The 19,340-nt window shown below is 33.9% G+C and overlaps 3 protein-coding genes across 12 annotated transcripts in view; all 3 read left to right on the top strand.

The window, feature by feature from the left end:
- Nucleotides 1-2,359, top strand: part of LOC100742071 — a 22,304-nt gene extending 19,945 nt beyond the window's left edge. For 4 of the 5 annotated variants that reach the window (XM_033322685.1, XM_024370006.2, XM_033322687.1 and 1 more), the window contains exon 12: nt 1-2,359. In XM_033322685.1, coding sequence (XP_033178576.1) covers nt 1-179 — 179 coding nt within the window. In that variant the 3' untranslated portion in view covers nt 180-2,359. The other variant, XM_033322686.1, reaches the window with a different exon arrangement.
- A 1,204-nt stretch (nt 2,360-3,563) lies between these two features.
- On the top strand, nt 3,564-5,892 carry LOC100743758 (E3 ubiquitin-protein ligase RNF8). Of its 2 annotated transcripts, XM_033322684.1 has the most exons (5): nt 3,564-4,069; nt 4,168-4,446; nt 4,492-5,077; nt 5,153-5,569; nt 5,637-5,892. In XM_033322684.1, the coding sequence occupies exons 1-5, from the start codon at nt 3,920-3,922 to the stop codon at nt 5,687-5,689; spliced, it is 1,485 nt and encodes a 494-aa protein (XP_033178575.1). In that variant the 5' UTR covers nt 3,564-3,919; the 3' UTR covers nt 5,690-5,892. The 2 variants fall into 2 exon arrangements, with proteins under 2 accessions (XP_033178575.1, XP_012245214.1); XM_012389791.2 differs by having other exon boundaries at nt 4,168-5,077.
- Nucleotides 5,893-6,760: 868 nt separating this feature from the next.
- Nucleotides 6,761-18,888, top strand: LOC100741511 (E3 ubiquitin-protein ligase HECTD1). Of its 5 annotated transcripts, none has more exons than XM_033322727.1 (22): nt 6,762-7,002; nt 7,593-7,642; nt 7,817-7,956; nt 8,029-8,263; nt 8,330-8,670; nt 8,751-9,804; nt 9,980-10,102; nt 10,824-11,217; nt 11,446-11,481; nt 11,680-11,946; nt 12,055-13,515; nt 13,602-13,888; nt 14,232-14,492; nt 14,567-14,774; nt 14,967-15,167; nt 15,291-15,547; nt 15,669-15,839; nt 15,912-16,127; nt 16,205-16,449; nt 16,614-17,184; nt 17,318-18,354; nt 18,439-18,888. In XM_033322727.1, the coding sequence occupies exons 3-22, from the start codon at nt 7,817-7,819 to the stop codon at nt 18,719-18,721; spliced, it is 7,788 nt and encodes a 2,595-aa protein (XP_033178618.1). In that variant the 5' UTR covers nt 6,762-7,002; nt 7,593-7,642; the 3' UTR covers nt 18,722-18,888. The 5 variants fall into 5 exon arrangements, with proteins under 5 accessions (XP_033178621.1, XP_033178618.1, XP_033178619.1 ...); XM_033322728.1 differs by having other exon boundaries at nt 6,763-7,002; nt 15,681-15,839; XM_033322730.1 differs by lacking the exon at nt 14,967-15,167 and having other exon boundaries at nt 6,761-7,002.
- The last annotated feature ends 452 nt before the right edge of the window (nt 18,889-19,340 follow it).

Genomic DNA, 19,340 nt, shown 5'->3' with positions numbered 1-19,340 from the left:
CTGCAGCTGCCGCAGCCGCTGAAGATTGTGGCGCAGGTCAAAGGCCTCAAGAAGCAGGTGGCGAAGCAATGATTTCAGAAGAGACGTCTGCCACGAGCAGTGAAGACGAATCATCCACCAGTAGCGATATTCCTCCATTGCCAATACAATTTGCTTGGGGTAACGTTCAAATCAAGTAACGTTCTCACGGTCCTCTTTAATGTATTAGATCAGGCTAATGTATTAGGTTAAGTAATAAGTTCGCTTTTCTTTACAAGAATATTTATATAACACACACCTAATTGATGCATGCGCTATTTTGTTCCACGATCTTTTGCCATCGTTTTAGGGATTCATTTATCCCTTCACTGCAAAACTTTTCGTTTTTTTTTATTAAAAAATTTTGATTGTTTCTGTGTCGTTTTAACAAAGAATCGTATATTCAGATTTATTCTAGTAAATTTTTCTTGGTTAATTCGTGCTGAATACAAACATCGGCTTATTTGTAATTCCAAGGTTTTTAAATATAATGAAACTGATTTCTATGAATATTAAAACTGTTAGTAATGTCTCGAGTTGTGTATCGTGGGTTTTATTCAATTAATAATATTGCTATTTCATCAACATTAATCTTCATTAGTCATTCTCCCCTATTAAATCTTTTAATTCATTTTTGAGTGGTATGTTTATTAACGCTAGTAACATACACATTACAAATATTTTTTTTATTTCTGTTACATTTATTTTCTCGAAATGCGTACGCGGTTAAGACGAACGAACTTATTACTCAATCTAATAATTCGATTGGAACAAGTTCATTAGGTGATTCCATAATAATTTTGTGGCAATTACTCCAAGTATTTCCGAGGATAACATGATGTCCTTTTACGCAAATGAACGTTCACATGGTTATTTCAAACACTGTACGCGCACTTTTTCTATTACTTCTGTACCTGTAACTTATACGTTCGATTGCAAACAGATGGGAGATGTATCTTTTACCAAACCAATGAGACAGTTTCGATGATGTTTTGTCACGATTATATATATTGGTAAAATCGGTTGAAGATGAAGAAGTTGGTTCTTTCTTAGGTATTTAGATTAGAAACGGTGTTTTTATGGTGTTGCGATATTTTTTCAAATTATGACTCTTTGTAATATCACGATTACTATACCAACTTCTCTATCTTCGCATCAACTCTACTCTTTAGTTGTTAGAGACTTTCGTACGCGAGATCGCACAATGAGAAATCGTTCGTTACATATGCGTTATAGTAACTATGTTTTAAAATATATACATATATGTATATATATATATGTATATGCATATATATTTTGCGATCTTAGATACATACTAAGAATTTTGTTATGTTTTTTGCGTTTGTTTTATGTAGGAGATGAACAGAGCGAAATCAAAGTATGTTTTCATCTTTTGTACGTCATTGTCACTATATCTTTTAGATAGAAAAATTGCGCGTAGAAGTTCGATTAATTTCGTTTGAAAATTGTTTGTTAGTTTTGATGTAGATGTTGTGGGCTATTGGCAATTATAAGCCATGTATTTTTCAAAACCAAGTCGAATCGGGTCACTATTTGTTTGATTCGCGACACTTTTACACATGTCCATTTTATAAGGTATGATACGTTTATATTACGTCTGTACATAAATAACAACGATGTTTATAAATTAATTAGTCTTTATCGCAAATATTGTAAATAGACAACGACCGTCAAATCGATCCTGTCCTCGAAAAAAATGTCGATGAGCCATTCGCTGTGTTTACCGAAGAAAGCTATTCTTCATTGATATGCAGCTTACCGAACAGTACGATTATTATGGTTCGTTGCATTAAATCAATTACTTGCCAATCTTTTAAGACATAATACCAATTATCGTTAAAATTGCAACTTTTGTAACATTGAAATTTCATTTTGTTGTAATGCGCTTACGCAAAGGAATGTATTACACATTCATAATACATCTTCGACATAAAAAGAAGAAATTAATAATATTCTTAACGTCACATGTTTTAATTGCCAAATACTGATGAATTGATACATTTATCTGTATTCCCTTTTACGTACAACATCAAATCTACCAGAAACTATGCTGTTTCAAGTGCGACTTGTTAACCAACTACTATATGAAAAGATAGTCGGTTGGATAAAAAGTTGATATTTAAAGGAAAAAAAAAAAAAAAAGAAAGAGAGAAGAAACTCCGTTCCATGGACAAGAAGAAAAGTACATTCGGTTACAGTAGTGTAGGAATATAAGAGCAAGCAAGTATTAGTCGCCGAGAAGTGTGTTTTCTCTCACTTGTGCTGACAAATTCAATGTATTATATACCTATCAAATAAATACTATCTGAATTGAAGCAAATTTTATCAGTGTCATTTCTGTCTCTTATTTGATATTTAACTTCTAAATACTTGGAGAAGATCGTTCTTTGAGTCTCTGTTTAGATTTTTTATTTATATACTAAACAAACTTATTTCTTACCACAAATAGAATATTTTATGTACCAAATATTTCCATATTACCTTTTACTTAATAATTTCAATCTTCACTCAAATTTACCATCGCGGATATAGCTGATATTTATTGGTATAAATGTGGGCACTACAAGAGGCTATAAGTAATAGCGGCGATCGGATGGTCGAGATGTTGATGACAATGAATTCAGGTTCGATAACGAATTCATGGTCCACGGGATGACGAATGCGATGTGATACATGTATAACTCCACGTACAAGTAAAACCTATCTATGAAAAAAATGAACTAAAAAAAAAAAAATCCAAATGGAACGTTCCTCATATATTCCTCTTTCCACCTCTCAGATCAATGTTTTTCTTTAAGGAAAGTCCCCCCGTGACCGTGGCTACGTTCAGTGACCCGCTATGTCACGATGACCAAGCTCATCATCATAAAATCGGATTAGAATATTAAAACTATTTCTTATCTTCATTACTTAAGTGTAGCTATAGTAAAAGTCTGAATTAGGGTAATGGGATTTTTCCCAACATTCCAAAAGGGAAGTCCCAATATCCTTTCATCTCCGACATATATATTCCTCTCCCCACCTCTCGGGTCAATCTTTGTTTTTAAGGAAAGCCATATAATCATTCCATATCTCTGTCAGGTATACGTCCCACCCGTGACCGCAGCTACGTTTAGTGACCCGCTATGTCACTTAGGGTCCAAGCCCATCGTCATAAAATCGGATTAGAACATTAAAACTATTTCTTATTGTTATTAGTATAGCTATAAGTGTAGCTATAGTAAAAATCTGGATAGGGTATTGTGGTTTTTCCTAACATTCCAAAAGTGAAGTCCCGATGTCCATTCATCTCCGACATATATATATACATATATACATACATATATACATAATTAAATTTTGTTTACGTTTATTGTCTCGTCTCATTAGATAGACTGTGTGTGTATGTGTGTGTGTTGTGTGCATACTATATCTTTATCTTCATGCCATTATCTGTATGAGTTTGTAGGGACACTCCCCACTTTGCCGCCAGATGGTTGCTGATTCGATGATAAAAGAACTCTCTCATTAATGCTCTGGCAACAAGCACCATCTACAAATACAATTTTGCTAGGGTAAAGCCTGATGAACCCTCTAATAGTTTTTGGACGAAAACACTCTCGCTTCTACATCATCCTTAATTGTTCTATGCATTATCCCTTTTTGCTATTCAAAATTTACCGCAAGATGTCGTTTCTATGTGTTTATGTGTAGTTTATTTTTATGGGAATCAGAAAATTCAGTCAAGAATTTTGGATCGGTTTCTATATCACGTGACTCTATTGTGTATTATCTTCCTACGCTTATAGACAATATAAAGCAAAGCGTTGTAAACAATAAAGAAGCAAATATAATTAAAAAAGCAAATGCATTACTCAATCCTTCTTAATTTGTTTTTTTTATGAAAGAAGAACTTTGGACGATGGAAAGTTCAAAAGTAGGAAAAAGGACAATATTGGATGATTCAGCTGAAAATCTACACGCACCTACTTTAATAAGAATTAATAATCAGAATTACATTCCTCATAATATTCACATTGATAAAAATGAGGTATTTTTACAGACATGAATCTTAAACTATCTTATTTAATAAATTGCCTTAATCAATTTCTTTTTCTTAATAACATTGACTAAAAATTTTCTTCACAGTTTAGAATAGGTCGTGCAAGAGATAATGACGAAATCATTTTGAATGCAGTAATATCTAGAAAGCATTGTGTTTTAAGATGTGAAGAAAACGAGTGGACTATTAAAGACGTAAGTTCTTCTGTTACATTTGTTAATAATATTCCGGTAGTATCTGGTCGAAGTCAAAGAATCTATGAGGGAGATGTTATACAATTTAGTGAATCTGAAGAATTTAAATATCTATTTACCCTTGATGTTAAATATAAACACAAAGTTAAAAAGCCTAAGCTAGATGAACAGGTATTAGACAATGTTCTAGTTAAAAAGCCTAAGCCAGATAAACAGGTATTAGACAATGTTCTTGTAGAACGGAAAACATTTGTAAAAAATCATGAATGTCAAAAAAAAGTTCTTAAAGACAAATTACAAATAAAACAAAAGGAACAAGATAAACTAAAACAGCAATTAGAGCAACTTTTAAAGCAGCAAAATGTTACGGAGAAGATTTTACGGAGAAGAAATGCTGAAGATTTTACAAAACAAATTACAACATTAGAAAAGAAAATAGAATATGGTCATGTTCAAGAACAATATTTAAAATACAGGTATACTGAATTATTAGAAAAATTGGAAAATGAGCGAGTTGAATTTAAAAAGAAATTGAATGAAGAGAAACAAAAGTGGCAAAAAGCATTAAGTGTAAGTAAGCTTGAGAAAGGAATGTTGGAAATGAAAATGAAAGAGCAAATGGAAAAGTGGAGAGAAGAACAACAAACTGAATGGAAAAATGTGATGGAGAATAGAGTTAAAGAAGAAAAAAGTATACAAGCTCAACTGTTAAATGAAAAGTTAGTTTTAGAGGAGAAATTAAAAATAACAGAAAGGGCTTTAAAAGAACAAGAAGCTAAAGTAGGAACAGTAGAAAATAATGGTACATACTTTTTTATAATAAAAATACTAAATACTTTATTAAGTTATAATAAACTCATTGTTTTGTTATGTATAGTTGCAGGGTCTTCCAAAAATTTCAGTGATAGCTGCATATGTTTAGAAAGTATGGATAATCCTTCAGAATATCAAACTATAGATACAATAGATTTAACAAATACTACTCAGCTTACTATAAACACTGAAGAAGAAGAAAGTGTACTTAATAAAGTTAATGATATAATGGATGAGCAACTAGCTTGTAGTATATGTTCAGAATTATTTGTGAAAGCAACAACATTAAATTGTATGCATACATTTTGTCATCATTGTATACACCTATGGATCAAAAAGAAAAAAGAATGTCCAGTGTGTAGAGTACCAGTATCATCAATGAATATATCAATAGCTATAGATAATTTTATTGAAAGTATTTTGGAAAATTTATCTACTCAATTGAAAGAAAGAAGAATAAGAATTATAGAAGAAAGACAAGGTATATGTATATAGGTAATGTTTAAATGTATAAAAGAATATTTTTTAAATAACTTAAAATGTTTTAGCATTGGAGCGCAAGAGAAAAGATCATTGTAAAACTGCTGTGAGAAGAAAATAAAATTTAGTTTGATATATTATTTCATTGATACTGTTATGTTAATATATAGTAATTTACAACTAACTTTTACCAAGAAACAGTTGTATTAAAAGTCTTTAAATGTTAATATTATAAAAGTGAGGTATAGGAGTGAGGTTGTGTAAAAAATATATGATTTATTTTTGTTGTAAATTTTTCTAAAAGAAAAATTTCTTATTATTTAGTAATTTGACTATATTTATGAAAAGAACATTATTAAGAAAAAATGACGCCCTTTAGAGATGTAGTATTAACACGTTGAATGCCACGCTAGTTTTACAGAGATTGCCCGTGGCGCTACGATGAATTTTTTATTATGTGATACATATAATGTTGAAATATCATCTACAAGAGATATGTTACGGTGTATAATCATGATGAATTTATCTTACTGAGGTCACCGGTGACCAATTATTTTTTGCGATTATCAATTATCTCATATTGTTTCTTCGCGTTGTTAAATAATTGTTCTATGTTGTTACGTCCTGGGATCTATCACAAACCATAATCCATCCCCCGGTCATACTTATTCGGATCCGCAATAGTCCTAAAAAACTGTCACAAGATTTAGCATTTTTTACTTTATTGTCAAGGCCCTTAATTGCCATCAAACATCTTTCAAATCGAAACGTTCCTTAGGATTATTATTCATTAAGGTAAAACACGGGGAAAGGGAATTTTTACCATGTTCGATAGTCATTGGTGGGGGGGGGGCGCATATAATAGATCCATATTTCATGTATAAATAAAACTATTTTTATATGTTTTTTTTATTTATATTTATTATGTTTATTTATTTATAAGGATGGTAATAATAAAGGATTTATAACTATTAACATTTGTTCAAATTATGTATTTTTACAAATCTTGCAGCGCCCCCTTGGCATTCAACGTATTAAATAACTACCGCCATCTACATACGTGGTTGTATACATATACAACGTACGCGTATGCGTACAGTCATAATTGTGCGAGAGTTCATGAAAATCTGCCAGTAATCACTCGTCGACGTACGCACTTATGAAAACACGACTTTTAGAGAGTTGCGAGTTACTATATACTAACTATACTGAACGTCGCGTAAATGGCGAAATATATACTACGACATTAGGGTAAAGTGAGATTTTTTTGTGCGGAGGAGTGCTTTATTGGTCCGTTAGTGCGATAAACTTTTCGTGTCACTGACGGACCAAGCGCGACGATATTGTTACGTTGTTTTTCGCAGTGAAGAACGACACGTCTTTGGAAGGATGGCGACCTGACCCCTTCCGAATAATGGAATACTGTGCACAACGGTACGTTTCCTTGTGTAAGCAGGTTGTATTTACCAAACTATAGATAATTATTTCTTAGGCATATTGAATTCATAATGTGCACTTGCACAGCAACTGCTTCTCTGAATTCCCTGAAGGTTACACAGTGTTATTAAAATAGTGTCACGCTTACAGCCGTCGTCATGACAAACTTTTTTCACCTTTCTTTGTACTTCATCGACAAGCATAATTTTGCGATATCAAATTTATGACCACGTGTTATTATTTGTAATAACGTAATTTCTTTAGCCATAATACGTCGATGATTCACGTTGGTATTTACATAGTCGAATTTTTTTAGAAGCTATGTTTCATTATCCATAAAGAGACTGAAGAGGGAGAATGCTGTCAATGTAATTCTTAATATAGACATACCATAAGAAGTTTTATATATTTATTTTTGTTTCTTTTTTGTATTTCTTATTGGTCTTTTGTGAATTAAATATAGTATGCTTTAGGTATTTTCCAATGACATTTATTAATTTTGCATTTTTAAGTAGGATTAATATTATGTTAATATTAAATGTACATATATCTTAACTTATTCTGACATATATTTGTTTTGTTTCCAGATTGTCAGTTTGAGGTATACTTCGGTAATTGGTGCTATAAAACTTACAAGGTAAGTTCTGTTATACAACAAAGAAATTTACAAGGAATATATATATATATATCTTTTATATCATTTCTTTGTAATTATATAATTATTAAACATATTCCTTAATATTATTTATATAGCAGTATATTAAGACTCATACTTTCTATATACCGATCATCTTTTATAATTTATATTAAGATGGCTGATGTTGATCCTGAAACTTTATTGGAATGGCTTAGTATGGGTCAAGGAGATGAAAGAGACATGCAGTTAATTGCTTTAGAGCAATTGTGCATGTTATTGCTCATGTCTGATAATGTTGATCGATGCTTTGAATGGTATGTTGAGAACATTGATAATGTTCATTATTTTAACTGAATAAAATATAATAAAATATATTTTTATTTTAGCTGTCCTCCACGCACATTTCTTCCCGCATTATGTAGAATTTTTTTGGATGAACTTGCACCAGATAGTGTTTTAGAAGTGACAGCTAGAGCTATTACATATTACTTTGATCTTTCACCAGAATGTATACGCAGAGTAATAGCCATGGAAGGTGCTGTGAAAGCTATTTGCAGTCGTTTATCTGGAGCTGGATTAGGTTCTAGAACTAGTAGGGACCTAGCTGAACAATGCATAAAGGTATTATACTATTTGATTGTTTTCAAATATAATATTAAAAAACATTCATCATATATGTTATTGTAGGCATTAGAACTTGTCTGTGCAAGGGAAGCTGGTGCTGTGCTCGAAGCTGGTGGCCTCCCTTGTGCTTTATGCTTTATTCGGGAGCATGGGGCTCTTGTTCACAGGGATACACTACATTCAGCAATGGCTGTGGTGACCCGTTTATGTGGGAAAGTAGAACCTCAAGATAAATCTTTGCCAGATTGTGTTGAAGCTTTATCAATGTTACTTAGACATGAAGATGCACATGTTGCTGATGGAGCACTCCGTTGTTTTGCATCATTGGCTGATAGATTTTCAAGAAGAAACACGGATCCTGCTCCATTAGCCTCCCATGGATTAGTTTCTGAACTTTTGTATAGGTATTATTTTATGATAAATCTTGTACAGATATTTATTTCAGAAGTATCAAGATAATCCTTTTATTTCTGTTTATCAATAGATTATCAAATGCAGCAGGGCCTGGTACATCAATAGCAACTACTTCTGGAAATCCAAAAACACCTCCACCATCTAGTACAGCTACAACACTTCCTACTCCTGAAGCGAATTCTTGCGCATCTGTTTCTACTATAATTAGTCTTCTATCAACACTTTGCAGGGGATCACCATCTATAACTCATGACCTCTTACGTTCTGAACTACCAGACGCGATTGAGAAAGCTTTAAAAGGAGATGAACGATGTGCACTTGATTCCATGAGATTAGTTGATTTATTGTTAGTTTTACTATTCGAAGGAAGGTCAGCATTAGGCCGCAATACAAGCGGTGGTCCATCCGGTCCCGTGTTACCACGTTTTAGGCGCCCAGAAAGCGCTGGTGAAAAATCTCACAGACAGTTGATTGATTGCATTCGGTCAAAGGACACGGATGCGTTGATAGAAGCCATAGATTCTGGAGGCATTGGAGTTAATTTTATGGATGATGTTGGACAAACATTGCTTAATTGGGCATCCGCATTCGGAACTCAAGAAATGGTTGAATTCTTGTGTGATAGAGGAGCAGATGTTAATAAAGGTCAAAGATCGTCTAGTCTGCATTATGCTGCTTGTTTTGGAAGACCAGCTATTGCTAAAGTATTACTTAGACATGGGGCAAACCCTGATTTGCGAGATGAAGATGGGAAAACACCATTGGATAAAGCAAGAGAACGTGTAGATGAAGGTCACAGAGAAGTTGCTGCTATATTACAATCTCCTGGAGAATGGATGTTGCCAAATCAAGAACATAGGAAACCAGAAACAGAAGCAGAATTCACAGAACCAAAAGGTGATCCTGAAATGGCTCCAGTATACTTGAAAAGATTATTGCCAGTATTCTGTGCAACATTTCAGTCATCTATGTTGCCAAGCATTAGGAAAGCCAGTTTAAGTTTAATCAGGAAGATGGTGCATTATATTCAACCAGAATTACTTATTGAAACATGTGGTTCTGATAGAATGGGAAGCTGTGGTGCTATGCTTGTAGAAGTAATTGCCAATGTACTGGACAATGAGGTAAACATACAATATTTTTTATATAAATTTATTTTTTCTTTTTTAGTTTATGCAAACTTTTTAAGACCCTGCGAGATTGATATAAGATAGTATAATCAATGTTTTAAAAGTATTCATGCAGGCAGACAGGCAGCAAAACAGACAATGCTAGTGATTTAGTTAAGATTGTTCACAGGAGCTTGAGATAAAAGCACCATCACCACCACCTCCGCCTCTCAAGCCGATAATTGGCCCAAAATTGCGTTGTCTCGCATCGCGCAAGTCTTCCAGTTCCCTGAACTACATTGTTGATAAGACGGTAACGTCTGTTGTATGTTTGCCAGTCTCTAGTTGAAACGTCCTTTGTGCCCCTTACATGCTATTCGTAAATCCCACTTTTTACTGATCTCATTAATAATTATGCAAAGATTTCATTTACTATTAACATAATGTATTTATGACACAATTCGTATAAAGGGTGAGATCTAACAAATATGCGCATGTTTTATATTCCTTTGCTGAGAAAATTTTTTTTACATTGCATATAAATACCAAAAAGTGCCATGTGCATTAATATATAGAGTCAACGTGCAATTTGTTCTCTAGCATAAAATGTGATGTAAGAAGATCATTAAGGTACAAATTTTGTAAATAATAACAGTGAAGGACACACAGATCTTTCAGTGAATGGCCAGTGAAATTGCTCTAAACAGGTGTTAATTATGATAGATTAGACACGAAGCTGGTTGTCCACTTCTATTGACTGTCTGCCTGCTGCTGATGGGATTAATGGGCATTTGCTTGTGATTTCAATGGATCGCGTAATCATTTTGCTCATAAATAAATTTGTGCTGTTATATTCGTGCCATACAAAGTATGACTGAATAAAAGGACTATAGATATGTTCTATAAGAAATTGTGCAGTATTTATTTTGTATTAAACTAAGAAAAAGAAGACCAGAAATCTTTGTTTGACTTAATTGGACTTTCAATATTTATAAAGGATTGTATTTACAACATCTTTATTTTAATCTTAATAGGAGGATGAGGATGGACACTTAGTGGTTTTGCAAATGATACAAGATTTGATGATAAAAGGCAAAGATGAATTTCTAGAACATTTTGCTCGTTTGGGAGTCTTTTCAAAAGTTGCTGCATTGGCTGGACCACAAGAGGCTGTTCCAGAACCAGAAGCAGAATCAAATCAATCTGAAGAACAAAGAATGGAAGATGCGAGAGAACTTTTAATTGGAAGAGCTTACCATTGGAGAGATTGGTGTATTTGTAGAGGTCGTGATTGCTTATATGTCTGGTCTGATGCAGCAGCTTTAGAACTATCAAATGGAAGTAATGGATGGTTTAGATTTATACTCGATGGAAAATTAGCAACGATGTATTCTAGTGGCAGTCCAGAAGGCGGAACAGACACATCAGGTGTGTTCTTCCCTTTTTTAATATCAACACAAAATTCATCACCTATGTCTCGTCCATCTTGCCACTATCTTTCTTGTTGAAGTATTCTTTTCACCCTCACACACCCTTCGCGACAGATAAACTGACTCTGTTGGAACCACATTTTTATGTTATATCGTTTTTCATTTGTGATTAACTTCCGCGAGGGGAATAGTGTAGTAAATAACTGGTTTTACTAACTGCCTACAGGAAAGGGGAGGAACACAGAGTCGCTTACCACTGAAGGTAGGTACACACATGTTCAACTTTCCTAGTTGTGCACGATATCCTGCCTTTCAATGTACATCATCAGTTGCATGGAGATTCCTTTATTTCTGCATGACTTAAACATTCTCTGCCACAACATTATTCGGTTCATTAAAAATCTTTACATCACTTGCAGTTTTACTAATTGTATCAATTACTAGAATGTATACTTTGCAGAAAACCGTGGCGAGTTTTTGGAAAAATTACAAAGAGCGCGAAGTCAAGTTAAACCAAATTCTGTGAGTCAACCTGTACTTTCACGTCCTGGTACGACCCGTCTAGTGGTAGGAAATTGGGCGTTATCTAGTAGAAAAGAGAGTGAATTGTGCATACATAATAGCGATGGTCAACAACAAGCAACAATTTTACGAGAAGACTTACCAGGATTTATTTTTGAATCAAATCGTGGTACTAAGCATTCCTTTACAGCAGAAACAAGTTTGGGTAAGTATTCAGTGTTTATTTATGTACTAATATGAATAAATTAATATTAATGTTAATGTTTAGTACTTTATTACAAAACATAAATATTTTATTATCTTCTATTTTTAGGTCCAGAATTTGCAGCAGGTTGGGCTGGTAAAAGAGGAAAAAGATTGAGATCTAAAATTGAAGCTATTAAACAAAAAGTTAAAGTACAAGCTCAGGATATTTATGAATGTTATTTTAAGGCTGCCCAAGCGCAGCCACGTGGAGTAGTTGCTAAACTAGGAGCTATTGTTAGTCAAATAGAAAAAGCTTACCAAAAACAACAATCGGGAAATCGAGAATGGCGTAATATACTACAAAGTGCACTGGAAGAACTTAAAGATTTATTAAACGAGGAAGGGAGAGTTTCTGCATACGAACTTCATTCTAGCGGGCTTGTGCAAACTTTACTTTCATTATTAGCAGCTCCACCAGGACCACAACCACCTACATTACGAGCAACAAAACTCAGGATGCAAAGAATAGCAGTATTTAAAAATTGCTTTCACTCAAAAGACGCTAATAAAGAGCATAATTCTGCTAAAATTCTAGTCCATAAGTTGGTTTCAGTTTTAGAATCTATTGAAAAATTACCTGTTTATTTGTATGATACACCAGGTTCAGGTTATGGCTTACAAATTTTAACAAGAAGATTGCGTTTTCGACTGGAAAAGGCAACTGGTGAAAGTTCTTTAATTGATAGGTCTGGTCGAAGTTTAAAAATGGAACCATTAAGTACTATACAACAATTAGAAAACCATTTATTGAAAATGGTAGCAAAGCAATGGCATGATCACGATAGGTCAACGTTTACATTTGTTAAGAAACTAAAAGATAGAAATAGGATAACTTTTAAATATCAGTATGATTTTGATGAAAATGGATTGTTGTATTGGATTGGTACAAATGCAAAAACTTGTACCGAATGGGTTAATCCCGGTCAATATGGTTTAGTCGTCGTTACATCGAGTAATGGAAGAAATCTTCCATATGGCCACCTTGAAGATATCTTAAGTCGAGACCCATCAGCATTAAACTGTCATACAAACGATGATAGGCGTGCATGGTTTTCGATTGATTTAGGAGTTTGGATTATTCCAAGCGCTTACACATTGAGGCATGCAAGAGGCTATGGTAGAAGTGCCTTGCGGAATTGGATGTTTCAAGCATCAAAGGATGGTATTATTTGGACAACATTATACGCTCATGTAGATGATTCGTCATTGAATGAGCCTGGTAGTACAGCTAGTTGGACATTGGAGCCACCAGCCGATGAAACACAGGGCTGGCGTCATTTAAGATTACAACAAATTGGAAAGAATGCTTCTGGTCAAACACATTATTTATCTGTATCTGGATTTGAAGTTTATGGAGAAGTTACTGGGGTTTGTGAAGATTTGGGACGTGCAGCTAGAGAAGCTGAAGCTGGAGTTCGAAAACAACGAAGATTAATTAAAGCTCAAGTTCTTCGTCATTTAGTCGCTGGCGCTAGAGTGGCTAGAGGTTTGGACTGGAAATGGAGAGATCAAGATGGTGTCCCACCTGGTATGTTTATAGCAAAATGAAATTTATTGATCAAATGTTTTTATTCAATTAGTATTTGAATTAATAGATTTTCTTTATTATTTCAGGAGAAGGCACAGTAACAGGGGAATTACACAATGGTTGGATAGATGTAACATGGGATCACGGTGGTTCTAATTCTTATAGAATGGGTGCAGAAGGAAAATACGACTTAAGATTAGTTGGTACCGGTCTTGATACGGATGGTGGAACAAAAAGTAAAAATGGTGGCGGAGTTTTAACAGGACGAAAATCCAGTAGTACTCCTAGTTTACCAGATTGTACTGATACTGCGATACGTGGTTCAGTAGCTTCTACAGATCAAGCAGCAAGTGCGGATAATTTAGCAGTTAAGGTATAATTTAAAATATTTATCATGTTATATGTCATTTATATATAATGCAGAGCTGGAAAGAAGACTAACATAAAGAATGTGGGTCTGATTAGTTATTTTGTATAAACTCAACACAAACGTTAAGGTAATTAACGTGTATTGGCTGAAAGCATTACACATACAAATGCAATATAGCAACGCGTGACGTGTCGTCTCGGTAAGTCATCTTTCCAGCTCTGCAGTATACGTGATCATATGCGTGTTTTAATTACATTTTACCTAAAGCATTAAGACATGCTACTATTAATTAGAGTAAAAAATAATTCACCTAATATAGTGTCAATTTTGTATTTATAATAAACAGCAAGCCGTTGAGTCGATAGCTGAAAATGTGTTGTCTGTTGCTCGCGCTGAAGCGGTTGTTGCTGTAACTGGTGAAGGTGGGGCAAATTCAACAAGTGAATTGTCTGTTGTATTACATCCCAGGCCTGACACTACTGTAACAAGTGATCTGGCAACAATTGTTGAGAGTCTCGCTCTTAACACTGATTGTTCTGCCAATAGTAACAGTAATCGAGCATCTAGTAGTTCAAAACCATTTTTTGCAACTGTGCGAGGAAATAAGGTGTGACACCCACACACTTATTAAGATAATTGTCTAATGTTTACAACTCATTTAAATTTAAAATATTTTTACAGCCAGGGTCAGGCCTATTGAGTCTTGAAGCTACTGAAGTGTTGGATCGTGTCAGAGAAGGAGCCGACAGATTACGCAATAATACTAATAGCTTTTTGAGTGGAGAATTACTTAGTTTAGTGCCTGTTAGAATCAGTGTATCAGGTGAACTAGAAGAGAATTCGTTAAGGATTAAATCTGTTCAGAGGCATCACTCTGGAATTACTGATGGTATGATAATTATTAATCTTGGTTTATATACCTCATTTTCTGTTTATTTTTTCTTTTTTTTAATATAAAATAACTGTGAAATAAAGCAATGTAAAGTTCTAATCCTGCACTAAAGTTTTTATAACTCACTTATGAAGGAGTGTATTTTTTGCTCCTTTTTTGTTATTTACAATCATGTTTCCTCTAAACTAGCTGCCAAAGAATGTAGTCGGGACAAAGAAGCTAGCTCATCTACACAAAATACGGCAGGTGGATGTCCTGTTGTTGTTACCAATCCTATGTCTGTGTCTGTTCCTAACCTTGCTTGTTCTGATGCTAACAATACTTTGGAACCAACAACTGCATCTGGTTTATTAGAAACCTTCACTGCAATGGCGCGAAGACGAACATTGGGTTTGTGTCTATGTATTGTTGCTTAATAGTATTTGCATATTAGTAATTTTTTTAATTGTATTTTATATAATGCTTGTATTTTCTAATAAATTAGCCATATAAGTTACTAATAAAATTTTTTAGGACCTACAGGTGGGCAACATATTGCTTCCAATTCTAATGCTGGTTCAAATTCACGTGGACCTAATTCTGTATCGAGTTTAGTTCGACTTGCTTTGAGTCCTAATTTTCCCGGAGGTTTACTTAGTACTGCTCAAAGTTATCCAAGTTTAACCAGCAGTGGTCAAGTAGCTGGTAGTGGTGTTACGACAACGACTGGACCCGGCCTAGGACAAGCACTTACAATGTCATTGACTAGTACAAGTAGTGATAGTGAACAGGTAAAGCTTAGTATCCAAGAAATTATATAAAAAATGTTTTTATTGTGAAATAATATTTATTATATACCATGAATATAGAATTTAAAGTAAAATACATCATTCTATATAATGTAATAAGCAGTTATGGCTACAGGTTAGTCTTGAAGATTTTTTGGAATCTTGCGGAGGTATTGCAAGTTCTAGTGCTAGTGGAGGTAGAACAACAGGTGGACCAACTCTTTTGACTGAATTAGAAGACGATGAAGATGGCGTCCTTGAAGAAGAAGAAGACAATGATGAAAATGATCAAGAAGTACGTTAGGAAGGATTGTTTTACTTTAATGTAAAGGAATGAAAATTTATTTTTTGTGTCCTATTTTTATAGGAAGATGATGAAGAAAATGAAGAAGAAGGAGAGGGTTGTGATGGTGATTATGAAGATGTAATGGTAAGTCGTAATCTTCTAGCAGCGTTTGTGGAAGAAGAAACTCCTCAAAATAGTAAGAGACGTGCGTGGGATGATGAGTTTGTTTTGAAACGGCAATTCTCTGCTCTGATTCCTGCCTTTGATCCACGGCCTGGACGAACTAATATTAATCAGGTTAGTTGAGTAAAAAAGTTTAAGAGACTTAAATGATAATAATAATAATTTTGTTTATATTATGAAATATTTTATAGACCACTGATTTGGAGATTCCACCACCTGGTAGTGAAACTCAGTCAAATACACGCTCAGGCTCATTGCCAATGCCGAAACTTTCTTTAACACTAAAGGGACCAGGCCTTCCTGGGGTATCAGATGTTGAACTAGCTCTTACAGAACCACACGCCAGTATTTTCCAACAAGTACAAGAATTAATGCAACTGACAGAATTGGGTAGTCGACAAGAAAAATTAAGAAGAATATGGGAACCAACTTACACGTAATATATTTATTCTTTAATGTATTATAAAAAATTAAATATTTACATAAATATTTATTACATAATATTACATAATATTTACATAAATATATAATAATAAGTAATAATAATAATAATAATAATAATAATAATAATAATAAATTACATACTATGCTTTTTTATAGTATAATATATAAAGAAGCAAAGGACGAAGAATCATCTGGAAGAGCAACACCAGTTGTTACATTATATTCTCGTAATACAGCACAAAATTCTTCAGTATGTAGTGTAGAGGATGTATTGCAACTATTGAGGCATGTTTATGTATTAAGCACTACTCATGATGATGGTAAACACATCGATTATGGAGAACTTGAGGAATCAACATGTTGGGTTCATCCAGATGACTTTACTTCAAAGAAAATTACAAACAAGATAGTACAACAAATTCAAGATCCTTTAGCATTAGCTGCCGGGGCTCTACCAAATTGGTGCGAAGAACTAGCAAGAAGTTGTCCATTTTTATTACCCTTTGAAACTAGACGATTGTACTTTAGTTGTACTGCCTTCGGAGCCTCGCGATCCATTGTGTGGCTTCAAACACAAAGAGATGCTGTTCTTGAAAGACAAAGAGCGCCAGGTTTAAGCCCACGACGTGATGACATTCATGAGTTCCGCGTTGGGAGACTTAAACACGAAAGAGTTAGTGTACCTAGGGGAGAGAAACTATTAGACTGGGCAGAACAAGTAATGAAGGTAAGTTAATAATTCAATAATTAAATTTAATGTTTACAGTATAATATATTATTTCTACTAGAAGAAAAGATAGAAAAATTGTATTGTATTATAGGTATAAGTATAGGTATTATAGGTATGTTATGTATAATAGGTACATGCAAGTCGGAAGAGTATACTAGAAGTGGAATTTGTGGGCGAAGAAGGAACTGGTCTTGGACCAACATTAGAGTTCTTTGCACTAGTTGCTGCGGAATTACAACGTAAAGACTTAGGTTTATGGTTATGTGATGATGAAAACTCGCCTGATACGGATCAATCTCGAGTTTCTGGAGATCAGGTTCGACCTCCGGGATATTATGTAACTCGACCGAGTGGACTGTTTCCTGCTCCGTTACCACAAGATTCTGCAGCTTGTGATCGTGCTATTCGATATTTCTGGTTTTTGGGCGTGTTCTTGGCAAAAGTTTTGCAGGATAATAGATTAGTAGATTTACCATTATCCCGTCCTTTCCTAAAATTAATGTGTCATGGAGACATCACAAACAATGTAAATGAAAAGATTGGTCTTAGTGGTGTAACACAAGAAAGTATATCTTCAAGTATGTCGAGTAGCTTTATATCCGAAGAGGGTGAAGCAGATACAGCATACTCTTCGTTAGAACCAGCTTCTTGGTATGCTGGATTATTGGATATTGAAGATCTAGTACTTGTCGATCCAGTAAGAGGTGAATTCTTGAAAGAGGTACAAACGGCAATTGCCAAACGTGATAGAACGCTTTCCGATGGTCGTAATTCTACCGACGAAGAAACGACATTAAATATTACTCATTCATCCGGAATGTCAGTGCCTATTGAAGATTTGTCTTTAACTATGACATATTCTCCAAGTTCCAAAATCTTTGCATATAATCAGGTAGAATTAATAGAAGGAGGTGCGGAGATTTCAGTTACTATGGAAAATGCAAGAGAATACGCTGAGACGACAATTAATTTCTGTCTTGATGGAGGAATTTCAAGACAACTAGAATCGTTTAAATCTGGTTTTTCAAAAGTCTTCCCAATGGAAAAACTTCATGCTTTCAGTCCGGAAGAAGTAAGGGCTATGCTTTGTGGAGAACAAAACCCACAATGGACCAGAGAGGACCTGCTAAATTATACTGAGCCAAAACTAGGTTACACAAGAGAAAGGTAAGGATATTCGAAATACATGTAGATAACTAACTATTGCACAATCTAATTTACTAAATAGAATATACTTTTTTACTGCTTCAGTCCTGGTTTCCAAAGATTTGTCAATGTTTTACTTTCATTGACTGGTCCTGAAAGGAAGGCTTTCTTACAATTTGCTACTGGATGTTCAGCTTTACCTCCTGGGGGATTATGTAATTTACATCCTAGATTGACTGTTGTGCGGAAAGTAGATGCTGGTTCAGGTGGTTATCCCTCTGTTAACACCTGTGTTCATTATTTAAAATTACCAGAATATCCTACTGAAGAAATACTTAAAGAAAGACTCTTGGCAGCAACTAGAGAGAGAGGATTTCACTTAAATTAATCTCGTTTCTGCTCAGGCAAGATAACGCAGTAAAAAATATTCGCTCTTAAAATGAGCAAATCGAACTTTGCTCCACAGATTGTATTGTGTAATCTATACGCAAAAGTCGAGTTTGGTCTTGATGTTATTTACAAAAAGCTAAAACAATTGTTTAATAACAATCAGTATAGGTTTACAAAAACAATTTAGTGCATCCTGGAACGGAAATATTTATAATATCCAAAATTATTTAAAAAAAATTAATAAGAATTCATAATGTATCATAAATATTTAAATAATGTTATTTGTTAGTATGTTTAAATTTGTCTATTTTGATAAATATCTATAATTTAACAGAAAAAAATTATTTCTTTACTACTTTATGTTATGCGTTTAAGTTTTATTGTTTGAACTGATATTGGTCTCTTATAGAGTAAAATGATCTTTAAATTAATATTGTGATATGCACTGCAGTATGATATCAAATGCTTATTTAATGTAAAAAGTTAACTTACAATTTAATAGCATAGGTTATCCGTTCCAGGTATTGGTTACAACTATATTATAAATTTTGTCCAGATACAATAGAAATTGTATTTTCTCAACAAATGTAATTTATGCGAGTGTTTTCAAGTATATT

This window comes from Bombus impatiens, unplaced genomic scaffold, assembly GCF_000188095.3.
Source record: "Bombus impatiens unplaced genomic scaffold, BIMP_2.2 scf_0664, whole genome shotgun sequence".
In the NCBI taxonomy this organism is placed as follows: domain Eukaryota; kingdom Metazoa; phylum Arthropoda; class Insecta; order Hymenoptera; family Apidae; genus Bombus; species Bombus impatiens.
This window is presented reverse-complemented; position numbering and strand designations above follow the sequence as displayed.

What these genes read in the sequence shown, in the direction of transcription:
- LOC100741511 (XM_033322727.1), top strand. Translation starts at nt 7,817, where the DNA reads ATGGCTGATGTTGATCCTGAAACTTTATTGGAATGGCTTAGTATGGGT. An exon ending in GTTGATCGATGCTTTGAATG is followed by an intron (nt 7,957 to 8,028) that starts GTATGTTGAGAA and finishes TTTTTATTTTAG; the next exon opens with CTGTCCTCCACGCACATTTC. An exon ending in TCAAGATGGTGTCCCACCTG is followed by an intron (nt 13,516 to 13,601) that starts GTATGTTTATAG and finishes TTATTATTTCAG; the next exon opens with GAGAAGGCACAGTAACAGGG.
- LOC100743758 (XM_012389791.2), top strand. Translation starts at nt 3,920, where the DNA reads ATGAAAGAAGAACTTTGGACGATGGAAAGTTCAAAAGTAGGAAAAAGG. An exon ending in TTCACATTGATAAAAATGAG is followed by an intron (nt 4,070 to 4,167) that starts GTATTTTTACAG and finishes TTTTCTTCACAG; the next exon opens with TTTAGAATAGGTCGTGCAAG. An exon ending in AATTATAGAAGAAAGACAAG is followed by an intron (nt 5,570 to 5,636) that starts GTATATGTATAT and finishes AAAATGTTTTAG; the next exon opens with CATTGGAGCGCAAGAGAAAA.